The sequence below is a fragment of the Polypterus senegalus genome, chromosome 15 (genome assembly GCF_016835505.1).
Source record: "Polypterus senegalus isolate Bchr_013 chromosome 15, ASM1683550v1, whole genome shotgun sequence".
NCBI classification, from domain to species: Eukaryota; Metazoa; Chordata; class Cladistia; order Polypteriformes; family Polypteridae; genus Polypterus; species Polypterus senegalus.
The window spans coordinates 32,426,028-32,441,927 of NC_053168.1; the positions used below are offsets into that span (position 1 = coordinate 32,426,028).

General features: G+C 40.5%; 1 protein-coding gene across 2 annotated transcripts in view; it reads left to right on the top strand.

Moving 5' to 3' along the window:
- Nucleotides 1-15,900, top strand: part of slc39a4 (solute carrier family 39 member 4) — a 90,271-nt gene that overhangs the window by 34,560 nt on the left and 39,811 nt on the right. For both annotated transcript variants that reach the window (XM_039737243.1, XM_039737244.1), the window contains exon 5: nt 4,592-4,766. In XM_039737243.1, the coding sequence (XP_039593177.1) occupies nt 4,592-4,766 (175 nt within the window). The remainder of the gene's footprint in view (nt 1-4,591; nt 4,767-15,900) is intronic.

Below are 15,900 nucleotides of genomic sequence, written 5' to 3' on the forward strand. Positions count from 1 at the left end.
TGGCCATGAGAGAAAGGTGACAGAACACACAGTCCATCACAGCATGATGCATATGTGGCTGCATAACTACAGACTGATCACAGTTCCCATTCCAATCAATGGCCATACCTGAAAATATCTAAAACAGGTATGCAAGCTTCAGAACTGGACCATGGAGTGTTGGAAGAAGGTGGCCTGGTCTACTAAATGTTTTCTTTAAGATCATGTGGACAGTCTTTTGCATGTGTATTGTTTACCATAAGAAGATGGCAGAGGATGCTCCATGAGAAGCAGGCAGAGGCAGTGTGATGCTCTTCGTAATGTTCTGCTGTTAAACCTTGAGTCCTGGCATTCATGTGGATGTGACTTTGACATGTACCACCGATATATACGCTATTGCAGGCCACATACACCCCTTTGTGGCAACGGTATTGCCTGATGGCAGTGGCCTTAATTAGCAGCATATCACGCCCTGTCACACTGTCAGGAATAGTTTGAGGAACATGGCAAAGAGTCAGTATGTTGACTTGGCTTTCAAATTCTTTAGATCTCAATTCAACTGAGCATCTGTGGGATGTGCCGGAAAATCAAGTATGATCTGAGGAGGTTCCATCTTACAACTTACAGGACTTAATGGATGGATATGCTGATAATATCTTGGTCCCAGAATCCACAGGACACCTTTAGATCTCTAATGGAGTCCAGTGTATGAGTTATAAGGATGAGCAGATGATGCTGGATCTTTAAAGATTAGAAGAGAAAGATTAAAATGTAAGATCTGTAAAATTATCAAGTTGCTTGGCAGGGTGGATATTCTTGAATTATAATATGAGGGCACTTATGATTAGGAGTAAATTTTGCTCAAATTTTAGGAAGCATTTCATCCCATAAAGAACTAAATGCTTAAAATAATTTACAGGGTAGTGGGGTAGACAGAAGTGATGAGCGAAGTGTGAGCTGAATGCATGCATGAAAGTTCTGAAAGTGCATGACGCAAATCGGGTATGTACTGCAGCACAGATCAGGTAGTGATATCTCCATCCAGCATTGGCTGCTACAACTCTCTGATATCACATTGGAAATTGCAAAACATCATGGGCTAGCAGGGAACAAAAAGATCAGCCGCATGGGAAACAATTTTTACAGAAATGGCTGCTGGCAAGCCCTGTAAAAAAACTATTTGGAGAATTTTGCTGATCAGCTATAGTAGACAGCAGCACTTTGGGAAGCTTTAACGGTATATCATGCACAAAATAGATAACAAATGAATCAACAGATATTTTACACAAATTACTGTACATAAGGAGTTCTCAAGCTACATTAGCCTTATTTCTAAATTGCTCCTGTCTTGTAGATATGATCTCTCTGCTTACCCTTTAGTTCCAGCTACTCAGCTCATCGCTCCATTTGTTTTGCAACTTTTCTTTATAGATTATACCTACACACCATTGACTAATATTTTCAGAACAATACGAGTTTTTCATTTAAGATTGATTCGTTATTTGAACAGTCAGAAAGCTGTAAAAGGAATCAAGGAGCAATGACAGACAGGGAGAGTACTTGTGAGAGGCAGACCACCAGTTTACTGATCTGGCCTGGACTTTCCATTTTTCTAAAATAGCTCATGGTTTGATAACAAATTAAGAATTGCAGTGTCTTTTCTGGCTACAGAAAGGGTCATTACAGTCTATAGCACCTTGGCAGCTGGTCACCACGATTTTATACCTGATTATTACTCTTTGTGTAAAGCCCTTAAGAAGTACACTTTCAGTAAGCTGTAAACACACACAGTTTTAATCTTCACCATGTGACTGGTGCCAGTTTTAGTTAAAGCTCTCTTCTGATGAAGAAGCAGCCATATGAACGGTTCACCTTTGGAAGATCTTGTAGACATGGCCTGTTGAAACATTCTCATTTAGTGTCATTAGTTATTTGATACAGTCTAAACGTGCTCTAGTTCTGTAAACTTTAGAATAAAGACTGGAACTGTTTAGTATTTGTTAGACTGCGTTTATAATGGACTTGTCTTTACAAAACCGATACATCTGAAATATGATATGGAAAGCTGAAAATGAAAACCCTGAATTACAAATGTCTTCATTTCTAAGCAAAAAGCTATTTTGCTCTCAGGTAACTCTACACTTAAAACAACGATTTCATAATTTATCAAAAAAAAAACCTTACTCTAAATGAATAATTCCATTTTCCATTTACAATATGCTGGTTAGTAAAATAAAAAAAAGCATTTCTGCTTCTCAGGATTGTGCACTGTCTTATGCTAACATTTCACCCTTTGCTCAAGGACTGAATAAAGTCACCCGGAGAATAAGCAACATTACAGTGCGGACACAAAAAGGTGCCAACGACGACACAGAGGAAACGGCCAAACAGCGCAGTAATTACAGTAAAAATAGGAAAAGAACTATCAATAAGCCAGCAACAAATAACAGCAAAAAACTGACAATAAGCTAACCCTCAACACAATGTGAAGTCATACAAAAAAGTAAATCTGTTAAGAACTAGAGAGAAACCCAAAATAATAATTATAATATGAGTAGCAATAATAGTAGCATGGAGCTGGCAAATTCTAGAACATTAGGAACACTTGTGATGAGCGCAGGTCATTCGGCCCAATCCTGTCCCACAAATCTCTTTAAAATAACATCAAGCAGAGATCTGAAGGTTCAGGAAGCATTGCTGTCACCACACCATGGGTTCTTTTTGTGAAGAAAAACTTTCTAATATTTGAACCAAATGACAGCATATTGTATTCTTCATGCACTCAAGTATTCCCTCCACATTCCAACAACACACATTAGACGGACTGGTGATTTTGTGTTCTCTGAATTAAACAGGTTTGGGAAGCTATTATTATCACTAAACCATCAAAACTTATCTCTCTATTATATAAAAAAAATCTTGGGACAAGACAAGACCTTTTCAGAGGAAGAAGACAAGACATTTTCAGAGAGATAATTTCAAGTCCCGCGAGACGAGACTTTGTGCCAAGAGATGAATTGAAAACCTAACAGGTCCAAGCAGGGGCAGAAACAAAAGACAAACAGTAGAAGAAGATAAGACAAAGAGTAGAACACAAAGTAGAACATCGTAAAGAGGTTCAAAAACGTTGGCGTGATGCACATGCAGAGCAGGTTAGAGAGTATGAAAATACTAAAATCGAAAGTCTCAGAAAACTGATAATAAAGATCGCATTCGCATTTACAAATGGAAATTATTATTCAGTGAAATAACGGAACAGCGAAAAGAGATCGAATACATGGACATAGGTTATATGACAAAGCTACTATAAGTTTAATTTGAAAGAAACCACAATTCGGTCAGGTTTATATTTATGTTCACGGAGAAGTGATGCAACATAGAATCGAAAGAGTTAAACGATTGGACATATTAGAAACTCTACAGCCAATAATGGATACAAATCCATACATCCAAAAGTATCACACTTATACAAGATTTATCTGAAAAACACGGACAAAGAAGTTTTCTTGGATTTCTATATGAATCCGAAAGATCATGCTTGCATATATAATAAACCAACAGGTGACGAATTGTCAGCGATAATAGTTTCAAAAGATGGAGATATCAAAGACAGAGTTGATATTCATGTTTGTCCAAAAGCACAGCACGATTTGTCGCAAGCGGCTGATCCAGGAAATGACTAGCATGTAGGGAGTTGGCGAGCGAAGTGAGCAGGGGGCAGAGCTCCCTAGTCATATATATGTTATGGAAATGGTGCTGCCTGTCTGGAGTTTGCATGTTCTCCCCAAGTGCTCCAGTTTCCTCCAACAGTCAAGACACATGAAGGTTAGGCGGACTGGCAATGCTCGTAAAGTGGTCCTAATGTCTGTGTGTGTGTGTTTACCCTGTGATGAACTGGCATCCTGCCCAGGGATTGTCCCTGCCTTTCACTCAATGCTTGCTGGAAAAGGCTCCAGCTTCCCATGGCCCAACCCTAAATAAAGCAGGTTTAGACAATGGATAGATCAATAGATGGATGGATGGATGGATGGATGGATGGATGAATGTAATGAAAACAGGAACAAAAGTCAAATTATCATTCATATATGATTTTTTTCATATTAAGCACTATCATTAATTACTTTAAGATAGCAATTCACATCACAGCAAAAATGACACAACTGTTAACTAGGTTTAATTTTTCCTCTTTAAGTTAAGGAGCTGTCTCTGCTAGGGAACTTGTCCCCTTTGTCTCTCAGCCACATGTCCATCTTGAGTGAGCGCGGCACTAGAACTGGCTGCTTGTAAACCTCACGGTCCTAAATTTACAGGCCATTATTGCTGTCTCAGGGAGGACTAACTGCTTTAAGTGTTGGCTGGTACCACCCTGAGTGAATTTCTCAGCTGGATAAACATATATTTTGGTTGGAATAAAAAGCATGTGTTTAACATGGAGAGATACAACGTTGCAAATCTGTTATAGAAACTGACTATAAATTCCACCTTAAATGGTATCTTTAAACTTACAGGCCCCGTTTCCTAAAGGACTGCAGCCTTGTTCCAGATTATACTGTAACTGTTTCACTTGGATGTGCCCCTCCATTTATTTATTCTCATGCTTGCTTCGTTACAGAAATGTTTCAATCCAGAGGAGATCTTGATGATTTACAATATTGACAACAGCACAGGAGTGTCAAGATCGCAGTTTGCACATCTAAGCCCGGCACTTATACAGCAAATACTGAGCAAGTCGTGTGAACTTCAGACAAGCTCTCAAGAAGACCCTGGACTGGTGACATCCTGGGAAAGTGAGCCCTTCTGTGATTCAAATGATAGATAGATAGATAGATAGATAGATAGATAGATAGATAGATAGATAGATAGATAGATAGATAGATAGATAGATAGATAGATAGATAGATAGATAGATAGATAGATAACATTAAATAATGATGCATTCTACTGTAAATGCTGCTCAACAGATTTTTTCCAGCATATTAATATATAGTTGTTTTGTCTTGTAAGAGTAATATTTTACTCTACTTTCCCCTTTTGTATTATTAATATGTACCCTTTGTCAGAATGCCTCAAATCTCACAGACTTACCACTGTTTATAAGGTATTGTACATATAACCTCTCCCCACCTTCCATTCTACATTTATAACCTCATGCAATTAGGTGTAGTAAAAGACAAGCAGGGGTTAAGATAGATAGATAGATAGATAGATAGATAGATAGATAGATAGATAGATAGATAGATAGATAGCATTAAATAATGATGAATTGTACTGTAAATGCTGCTCAACAGATTTTTTTCCATTATATTAATATATAGTTGTTTTGTTAAGAGTTAAGGAGTTAAGTTACACTTTAAATAATGTTTTATTGATAATATTCAAAAATAACAAGAATATGCAAAGTACAAGTGACTATTGGCAACCATACAACCTGATAAATGCTGATGTGTAGTTTCAGGCGGCACACAGACTTGTAGTTACTTTAAATGTCTCTAGTTAAGTCCTCATTTGTGGTCAGCTTTCTTCAGAACAGGCCGCATGCCTGTCTCAATATGGCTGCTGAGCTGTGCTCTTCATGGTGTTGTTCTTTTCAGTTCATGGTGTGTGAGATGCTCCTTCATCATTTGGTAAGAGAGAGAGGGGTGTAAAACAAGCAAATTTATAGATGTTCTGTCCAACCCCTACAGCCAATAGGGCGTCATGGTACTTAAAGGCATTTGATACAAGCCAATTCCAAACAGCCATACTTCAGACCAATGGAGCATAGAATACCTTCACACCTGCCTTCAAAACCATGTGTTAAGGTGAAGCTTTCCAGCTAGGCCGCCTGGCTTTCCTCTGGGGGTTGATTGAGAGAGCCCTGCAGACAAACATTGGCCAGACTTGTTTGAGGCGCCTTCCCCAGCCCTGTCGTAAAAATTACAAAGAGACTCAGTCCTAAAAGGGGGAAAGGGGTTCTTAACCATCACACCATTGCTGTTATTATCTATAATGTAACACTAATATTACATTTGCTTTGTCTAAGTTACAAATAAAGACATTTTTATTTATCACCTTGTATGCAAAATTTCACATCACAACAATAGTTAAATGCATATTTGACATTACTAGCTTTATTCGCAGTGCACTGTTCATATGCAGGCATAAGTAAGGCATTTGTTTAAAGATGTGTATTACAGTGGATTCAGAATGTATTCAGACTCCTTCACTTTCTGTATACTTTATTTTGTTGTTGATTTAATATAAAAAAAGATAAAGTTGCCATTTTTGTCCATCAATCCACACTCAATAATGCAGTTTTCAGAAAGGTTTCAAAATTTATTTAAAATGAAAAAGTTAAATCGCTCATTCATGTAAGCATTCAGCCCCTTAATTCAGTACTTTGTAGAAGCCCCTTGGCAGCAATTCCAGCTTTGAGTCTACCTGGCTTGGCTAAATCTTTACAAGCCTTGCACACCTCGATTTAGACAGTTTATCCCATTCTTCTTGGCTGGTTTTCCCAAACTGCATTAGCTTGGATGGGAAGTGTCTGTAAACTGCCATCTTCAGGGCTCTCCACAGATGTTCTCTTGGGGTTTAAGTGTGAGCTTTGGCTGGACCGCTCAATGACAGTCAGTGACTTGTCTCAAAGCCACTCCAATGTTGTTGTGACTGTATGCATCAAGTCATTGTCATGCTGGAAATGTGAATAGTTGTCCCAGTCTGAGGTTGCATGCACTCTGAAGCAGAATTCCTTCAAGGCCTACTTTATATCTGACTGCACTCAGCCTTCCCTCAATTCTGACCAGTCTCACTGTCCCTGCCGCTGAGAAGCACCCATATAGCCTAATGCTTCCACCACAATGCTTCACCATAATGATGGTATTAGGCAGGGGATGAGCAGTGCCTGGTGTTCACCAGACATAGTGCTTGGAGTTCTGTCTAAAGAGTTCAACTTTTGTCTCATTGCGCCAGAGAAGCATTTCCTCAGGCTCTCAGAGTCCTTTCAACTGTCATATTCCTTTATCTCAAGAGTGGTTTTCATCTAGCCACTCCACCATAAATGTCAATAATGGAGTGCTGCTGAGATGTCTGACATTCTGATATGTTCTCCCATCTCAGCAGTGGTCCACTGATGCTTTCTTAGAGTGACCACATGTGCCTCTTGTGGAAAAAGATCCCTGAGGAAGACAGGAATAGTTCAATCAATCAGTCTTTATTCAGTCACAGATGAGTACATGGATTCCACGTTGCAAGGCAGAAGAGCAAAGTTTCCCTGTTTCAATTGGCTTTTAATATTCATTTTCCTCCCTATCCCTTACTTATGAAACAGCATCTAAGAATTTCATCTTATATTACGTAAATCGGACAACCGTTTCTTTTTTGTGTACGTGTCAAGAGGGGGCCCAAAGATGAAAAAGTCATCTTTCCTGTGTCTTAACAGAAGCGTTCCTAAAGAAGGATGTTATCCTCGGTCAGCTTACTGCACCTTATCTTATGACAGACGCATGTATGAATAACCTGCCGTTATAACTAAACAGTTTTTAACCTTAAGTAGCTTGCAAGCAGTTACAGTTAGGTCCATAAATATTTGGACAGAGACAACTTTTTCTAATTTTGGTCCTGTACATTACCACAATGAATTTTAAATGAAACAACTCAGATGCAGTTGAAGTGCAGACTTTCAGCTTTAATTCAGTGGGTTGAACAAAACGAATACATAAAAATGTGAGGCAACTAAAGCATTTTTTTAGCACAATCCCTTCATTTCAGGGGCTCAAAAGTAATTGGACAAAATGTTAATTTCTAATACTTGCTTGAAAACCCTTTGCTGGCAATGGCAGCCTGAAGTCTTGAACTCATGGACATCACCAGATGCTGGGTTTCCTCCTTTTTAATGCTCTGCCAGGCCTTTACTGCAGCGGCTTTCAGTTGCTGTTTGTTTGTGGGCCTTTCTGTCCGAAGTTTAGTCTTCAACAAGTGAAATGCCTGCTCAATTGAGTTAAGATCAGGTGACTGACTTGGCCATTCAAGAAGTTTCCACTTCTTTGCTTTAATAAACTCCTGGGTTGCTTTGGCTGTATGTTTTGGGTCATTGTCCATCTGTATCATGAAACGCACGCTGCTCAATCAATTCCATTTAGCTGGATTTGAGCAGACAGTATGTCTCTGAACACCTCAGAATTCATTCGGCTGCTTCTGTCCTGTGTCACATCATCAATAAACACTTGTGTCCCAGTGCCACTGGCAGCCATGCACGCCCAAGCCATCACACTGCCTGCCTCCACCGTGTTTTACAGATGATGTATGCTTTGGATAATGAGCTGTTCTATGCCTTCTCCATACTTTTTTCTTGCCATCATTCTGGTTGAGGTTGATCTTGGTTTCATCTGTCCAAAGAATGTTTTTCCAGAACTGTGCTGACTTTTTTAGATGTTCTTTAGCAAAGTCCAATCTAGCCTTTCTATTCTTGAGGCTTATGAGTGGCTTGCACCTTGCAGTGCACCCTCTGTATTTACTTTCATGCGGTCTTCTTTTTATGGTAGACTTGGATATCGATATGCCGACCCCCTGGAGAGTGTTGTTCACTAAGTTGGCTGTTGTGAAGGGGTTTCTCTTCACCATAGAAATGATTCTGCAATCATCCACCACTGTTGTCTTCCATGGACGTCCTGGGGCCTCATGTATAAACGGTGTGTACGCACAGAAATGTTGCGTAAGAACTTTTCCACGTTCAAATCGCGATGTATAAAACCTACACTTGGCGTAAATCCACGCACTTTTCCACGGTACCTCATGCCTTGTCGTACGCAAGTTCTCCGCTCGGTTTTGCAAACTGGCGGCACCCAGCGTCAAAGCAATGGTACTGTTCTTGTGTGATTACTCATTATTTTCATAACGCGGCTTTATAAATACACAGAAACTAACCGCATATTGTTTATTAGTGTAATGCATCTGATTGTAATTAACTTGTAACAATATAATGGTCCAGGGAACAGCCATAGTATTCCAAATACCATAACTGCTTTAGCGTTGTTACTCTAACTGCACCTTCTTCTTCTTCTTTCAGCTGCTCCCGTTAGGAGTTGCCACAGCGGATCATCTTTTTCCATATTACTCTCACTGCACCACTCGGAGTATTTATATCACTGTATCGTGAATCACAGCAGCAGCTGATCGGAAAGAGAATTATCGGTATACAGTACAATCACCCCACTGTAAACTTGCACTACAGTTATAATATCTCACAACCTGAGCCACTTTATAAAGCGTGTATTTACATATGATGACGATATAATTTTTAAGGTGAAATGCAGCAAAATATGTTTGTTAAATTATACACATAAAACTTTAACTTCATTTAAATAATCTATATTCTTCACTGGGAGTGTCGTGAAGGATAGAATAATTAAACATGTACTACGAAGATATTTCAATGTTCTTTAAACGTTTTGAAGAATCGGCGCTAAGCTTACAGATGGCTTAACTTCTATTACAGAGCTGATTTTATGGCGATCGGTTACTTGGGGAAAGAAAAGCAAGGACTCTTGGGGCACGTAATATATATTGAATATAAAACAGAAAGAGGAAATAACAACACAGCTAAAAACGCAGCGACAAATTTCGACAAAAGATAAATGCTTGTCATGAGCATGAGACTCATGGAACACATGTTTAATAACCTGCTTTAGCTCCAATCATCATGAAAATGACATCACGTATACATCTCAGTATTTTAGTTATTCAGAGAGCTGTAATATCACGAATGTCATGGATTCTGTGTCCAGTTGGAGGAAGAGAGCCAGTTTAAGAAGCAAGTAGTGATTCACACACATAGATCACATACGAGTAGAAGATCAAATACAAAACAAAGCATTTAACGTGCTACTTTAATTACGATGTGATTTGAGGAACTGGTTGATTAAACGATTTTAAGATGAAGTTTATAATGTTCTACTAAATGACAAAATAAACTACGTGATTAAAGTGGAAATGTCGAGATTGAAGTTGACATTTCGTGCTTTTTCCCCACTGTGTGCCTTTTTTCTCTGTACCCTAATAAGCTTTCACATGACACTCAGACAGTGGACTTACAACTCTTCTTTTCACGGCAACTTTGATATGTGATTTCTTTTTTATTTCCGGCACTGTGCGATTTTGTGGATGTGAGCTTTCAAGTTTCTCCAACACGCTATGTCACTCGATCAACTTCCTTTTGTTGATTATACCACGGATTATTTGAACAAATAGTATGTTTTTCCTTTGCCTCCACTTGGTATTCGATGAAATTCTTATATTTTCCCCTGTGCTTTTCCCATTGTCTTTTCACAGAAGGCTGCGCTTAAGGGCGATTTATATTGATTTGCATATTCAAATAGGCGTAATTCTGGGAGGATTTGGGGCGTTACATAATGCGCGTGCACGAGCGTTAGTTTTCACGCTGATCGGGATTTATGTAACGGAAGGACGTGGAAGTTGGAGTACGCACAGATTCTTGCATCTGGATTTTTCTGTGCGTAAGCACATTTCGGCTTTTGTGCTTACGCCATGTTATAGTGCGAGTTCTATGCACGGCGTTATACATGAGGCCCCTGGTCTTTTTGCGTTGCTGAGTTCACCAGTGCTTGCTTTCTTTCTCAGGATGTACCAAACTGAGATTTTGCCACTTGTATTATTGTAGTAATTTTTCGGATGGGTTTCTTCTGTTTTCGCAGCTTAAGGTTGGCTTCTTTCACCTGCATGGAGAGCTCCTTTGACCGCATGTTGTCTGTTCACAGCAAAATCTTCCACATGCAGGCACCACACCTCAAATCAACTCCAGGCCTTTTATCTGCTTAATTGATAATGACATAACGACGGGCTTGAGTCAATTGTCCAATTACTTTTGAGCCCCTGAAATGAAGGGATTGTGTTAAAAAAATGCTTTAGTTGCCTCACATTTTTATGCAATCGTTTAGTTCACACCACTGAATTGAAGCTGAAAGTCTGCACTTCAACTGCATCGGAGTTGTTTCATTTAAAATTCATTGTGGTAATGTACAGAACCAAAATTAGAAAAAAGTTGTCTCTGTCCAAATATTTATGGACCTAACTGTACATTTTCTTTCACAATCTCTAAATGATGTCCAGTCAGTTCAGTTTGCAAACCGGTAGACCCCAATCAAGTTCTCGACACATCTCAGGGAGAATTAAAACAAGTAGGATGAGCACAGTTTGGAGGGCCACAGCAAAAGGCTCTGAATACGCATAGGAAAGGGAGATTTCAGTGCTTGATTTCGAAACATCTGTAAGCCTTTCTCAAAGCAGGTTTTTCATTTTGTCATTATGGGTTATTGAGTGTAGACTGATGGGCAAAAATGGTGTATGAAATCCATTTAAAACTAAATTGTCAACATAATAAAGTGTGCAGCAAGTGAAGGGCTCTGAATACTTTTATGAATCCACTGTCAATAGGTAGGCATTAAATAATTCGTGTACTGAACTGTAGGTACTGCTCAGCAGATTTTTTCCTCTACACTAAACATTTAGTTACAGCATATTTCATATTACTTTGTTTATTCATAATTAACTGTTTGCATGCTGGAATAGGTAAGGCCATTTGTTTAAATATATACTGTGGACACTTGGTGGCGCTGTTACCCTGTGAAACCCAACAGGCAGATATTCTGGATACAGGTTTAAAAACACCAAGAACATTTTTAATCTTCTTCTTCTCTATAGTAGATCCAAAGCACCACATCCACAATACACACTTAACTAGTCGACACAATACTTTTCCCTGCCCTCCTCCCAGCAAGCTCTGTCACACTCCCTCCCAACTCCAGCTCACTAGCTGGGTCTCCACCAGTCCTTTATATGGTCGTTGATCCGGGTCAGATGGAGAGTTATACCTTTCTTCAGCCTGGACGCACTTCTGTCCTTCCGTGCCCATGACTTTGGAGTACTTCCGGGTTATATGGGGAGCAGAAATCTCCCTGTAGCATCACATGGCGGCACCCATGGTATCCAGCAGGGCTGTGAAGCTGAACTCCATCTCCCAGTGTCCTGTGGGAATCCAGGGCACCGCTATGCTGCAGGGAAGACGTCATCTAGTGTCCTGGATGTGTCGGCCGTGTTGAGCGGCCGGCCGTCCATCACAATACATTACTAGCCGTCCCCTGTGTAGTAGTGAAACAGGACAAGCTTTAAAAATCAATAAACAAAAAGGTATTGCTAGCTAAGCACAGGCAAGTTGCGCTCCAAAATGTGGCCAGAGGTAGACTGACTCCCCACTCTTGACATCATGCTTCCCCTTCCCCTCGGCCTGCAGCCTCTGTCTCGGATTAGCGCAAATGCATCACTCCTGAGAGAAGTCGCAAAATCAACCCGAATGTTCAAGTAATTTCTAGAAAAAAAAAAGATGCAAATCCGTTAAATAGTTCTCTCGTGAAAAGCGGACAGACATACAGACAGACGTTGGATTTTATACAGAGAGAGATGAGCAAAACTTTCAAGGCATTCCGGTGTCATTTCAATGTGTGCCACATAGCAGAGTCTCAAGTTGAGTCTGCGTGTATTCCCTCCTGCTTGTAATTCAGGCCGAAGGTCTGAGCTCTGTGAAGGCCACTCGAGTTCCTTCATGGCCTTACGGCCCAGGCTTTGTGCACAGTGGCACAATCATGAAAGAAAAGTAAAGGCCTTCCCCAAACTGGTGCCACAAAGTTGGAGGCTCACACTTGTCTAAAATGTATTGGTAGGCTGTAGCATTACCAGTATCATTCACTGGGACCAAGGGGCCTAACCCGGACCCTCAAAAGGAGCCCCACACCATTATTGCTCCTCCATCAAGCTTTACAGTAGGCACAATGCAGTCCGGAAGGTAGTGTCCCCCTGGCATTGGCCAATCCCAGATGTTTGTCAGGAACTCCATGAAATGGGTTTCCATGGCCGAGCTGCTGCACACAAACCTAAGATCGTATTGCACAATGGCAAGTATTGGCAAGATAGGGTGTAAAGCTTGCTGCCACTGAGCTCTGGAGAAATGGAAATGTGCCCACTGGAGTGAAAAATCATTCTTCACCAACTTGCTCTCTAATGGACGAAAATGGGCTTGATGGATTGCAGGAGAACCCTACCTTCTTTATGGCATAGTGCCTGCTGTAAAGAATATTATTAAGTGTACAGCATATCAAGACATTTCAGACACTTGTACGCCTCCAGCATTGTGGCAACAGTTTAAGGAAGGCCCTTTTCTGAGGGTGCCACTCTGCACAAAGTGAGCTCCTTTAAGACAAGGGGAGACTTGAGTGGCCTGCACAAAGCCCTTGCCTCCACAGCATTGAACACCTTTGGCATTAATAGGAACACCAGGAGTGAGCCAGGCCTTTTCATCCCACATCAGTACCTGACCTCATAAATGCTTGTTTGGCTGAATGGTCATAAAGTCCCACAGACAGACTCCAGATTTTATAGAAAGCCCACCTAGAAGTCTGGAGACTATTATAGCATGCACAGTGGAGGCCAACTCCGAATTAATGTCCATGGTTTTTGAATGGGATGTCCAACGTTCTCATATAGATGTGGTGGTCAGAAGTCCATGAACTTTACTGTCCCTAACCTATAAATGAATTGGGCTTACAAGTGCCCTGAAGTGGTAATGCTGCCACCACATCCTTTATACTTTATTCACCCATCCATTTTCAAAATCTCCCTACGCTAAATGTGGGGTGTCATGGGCCAGAAACCCACCCTGATCCCTGGATGTGTGGAGCTCACAGGCTCTACCTACATCTTTATGGATTCAAGTGTCAAGTGTTCTTTTTTCCTCCAAAGTCCCAAGGATATGCCTGTTAGGTTATTTGACGGCTCTGAATCTGTGTGAGTGTGTGTGTGTGAACGAGTCTTATATTTTATCTACTGCATCTACACATTTAATGATTGAGTAAAGAAGGAGGAAAGTGCAAATAAGCTGAAAAACATATTGACGACACTGAGGTAAGAATCACAAAATCAGTACCTGCTACTTAATCATCAAGCGGGAGCTAAAGCAAGCAAGTAGAATGGAGAGCTCACCAGGCCCACCTCAGCAGTACTGCAGCATAAACTCATAAATCAGGCCGCCCTTGAGAAACCACATAGCAGCACATCCTGGAGAGACCAAAACTCCTGAAGTCATCAGATTTACAATCTACAGCACACACACTCACAAGGGTGAGGTGTAGGAACTGGATGGTTTAGCTTGGCCAAACAATAATCAGACAAGATCTGATTCACATGATAAATTACATCATTTCAGGCAATTTTACTGCTTTTTGTTGCTTCCTTCAACTTGAAATTTGTATATAAGTGAGATGTGCAAGCAGCATGAAAAGCTAATTATGGCTGCTTTTCACATCTACTATTTAACATGAACATTTTGACTCTGGTTACGTGTGTGTTTCATGGTTTTTGAATGGGTGCCCCCTCTACATGACCCATGGGAAAGATTCATCTCCTGATTCCTATTTCGATTAAAATCTGCTTCTGCCTCATGCAGTCAGCATAACACCAAGTCTGGAAGCCCCACTCACGAACCCCAGCACCCCTAGTCACAACATTAAGGTTGCTGAAATGTCACAGCAGCACTTTTTCCTGACACACAACCCACGTGCTTGCATGTCCATTCTTTTCTTGGCAGCCATGTTATGTGGCCATGCCACCGCTTTCTGTGCAAAGAAGCCCGCATCTCCAATTCCTTGACCGTGTATGACTGTCTGTTGCACTCAGAGCGAATGAATCGCATTTGCAATGAAAATGACCAGCTGACCTCTAAAATGTGGTTCACTGTGAACAGAGGTCGCCACGGTCCTTTTCCTATCTGTAATGCCACATACCCGCTTAGCTTATCTTTTCTAATCTGCTAGGACACAAGGCCGCCTCTTGCCGTGAGAAGAAGTCGAAGCTCAGTTATTGGGGTGAGGCAGCCTGAATCTTCAATTCTTGGGTTGTGTTATGCATATCACATCAAAAACTCTCGATTACAACCAAGATCAAAGTTCAAGGCCTAGAGGTTTGCATGTCTTTGAGTGAATAAAAGGACAACAATTAGCATTTTAAAGTATATTGATTATACAGAAACTGATATTGTGAATAACTGACACAACACTGTGGAGTTTGCAGGGAAGTCTGAGGACCTACTGCTCTCAAACTGCCACGTGACATTCTATTAACTTCACTTTTAGAGCAACAAACTGTATAGTACGCCTTCACCTCACACCTCTGTCTCTCTTATTCTCCTACCCTTCTTCTTCGTTATCCATTCTTGTGACCTCCCCTGCTCTTAAGAGTCTTGCTCAGACAGATTGAACAGTCACTTTTATTTGTTCCTTGATGTAATGATGGGTTAATGAAGTTTATAAAGTATACAGTTAAAGACATAGGTGTTGTAGTGGCGGTAGAACGGCACACAAAATAGAAAAATGGCGTGAGGCTTCTGACAGAATCATATAACAGGCCAGTGCCCTCTCTATCTGGCTCACAATAGGCCTCACCTAAGGCAGCATGACCTGCCAACTCTTTAAATCCCAGCCTGCCTTTATAGGGCTGAGGGTGGTCTGTTAACAGTGACAGACGGGCAGCCCTGTCTCTTGGGGATCCACCTGCAAAACACAAGGGACATAAAGATAAATGCAAAAAAACACAACTTATAACCAAACAGGACAAAATGACAGACAATACATTAATTAAATAATAAATGAACTTAACAATATTAAAAAAAAAATAAGACAAAAAGAGGCACTTTAAACATGAGCCAGGGGATGAACCCTGACTTGACCAACAGGGGCCAATACTTCTGGAGTACGCTCTGGCCAGCCATGACCATTAATTAGATTGAATGAGTTTAAGAATGTTACTGTATGTTATGGACTCTGGGAACTTAAACAGAATTATCTACAATAAGCTCTCAGTTTGTCAGACAATGTCTAC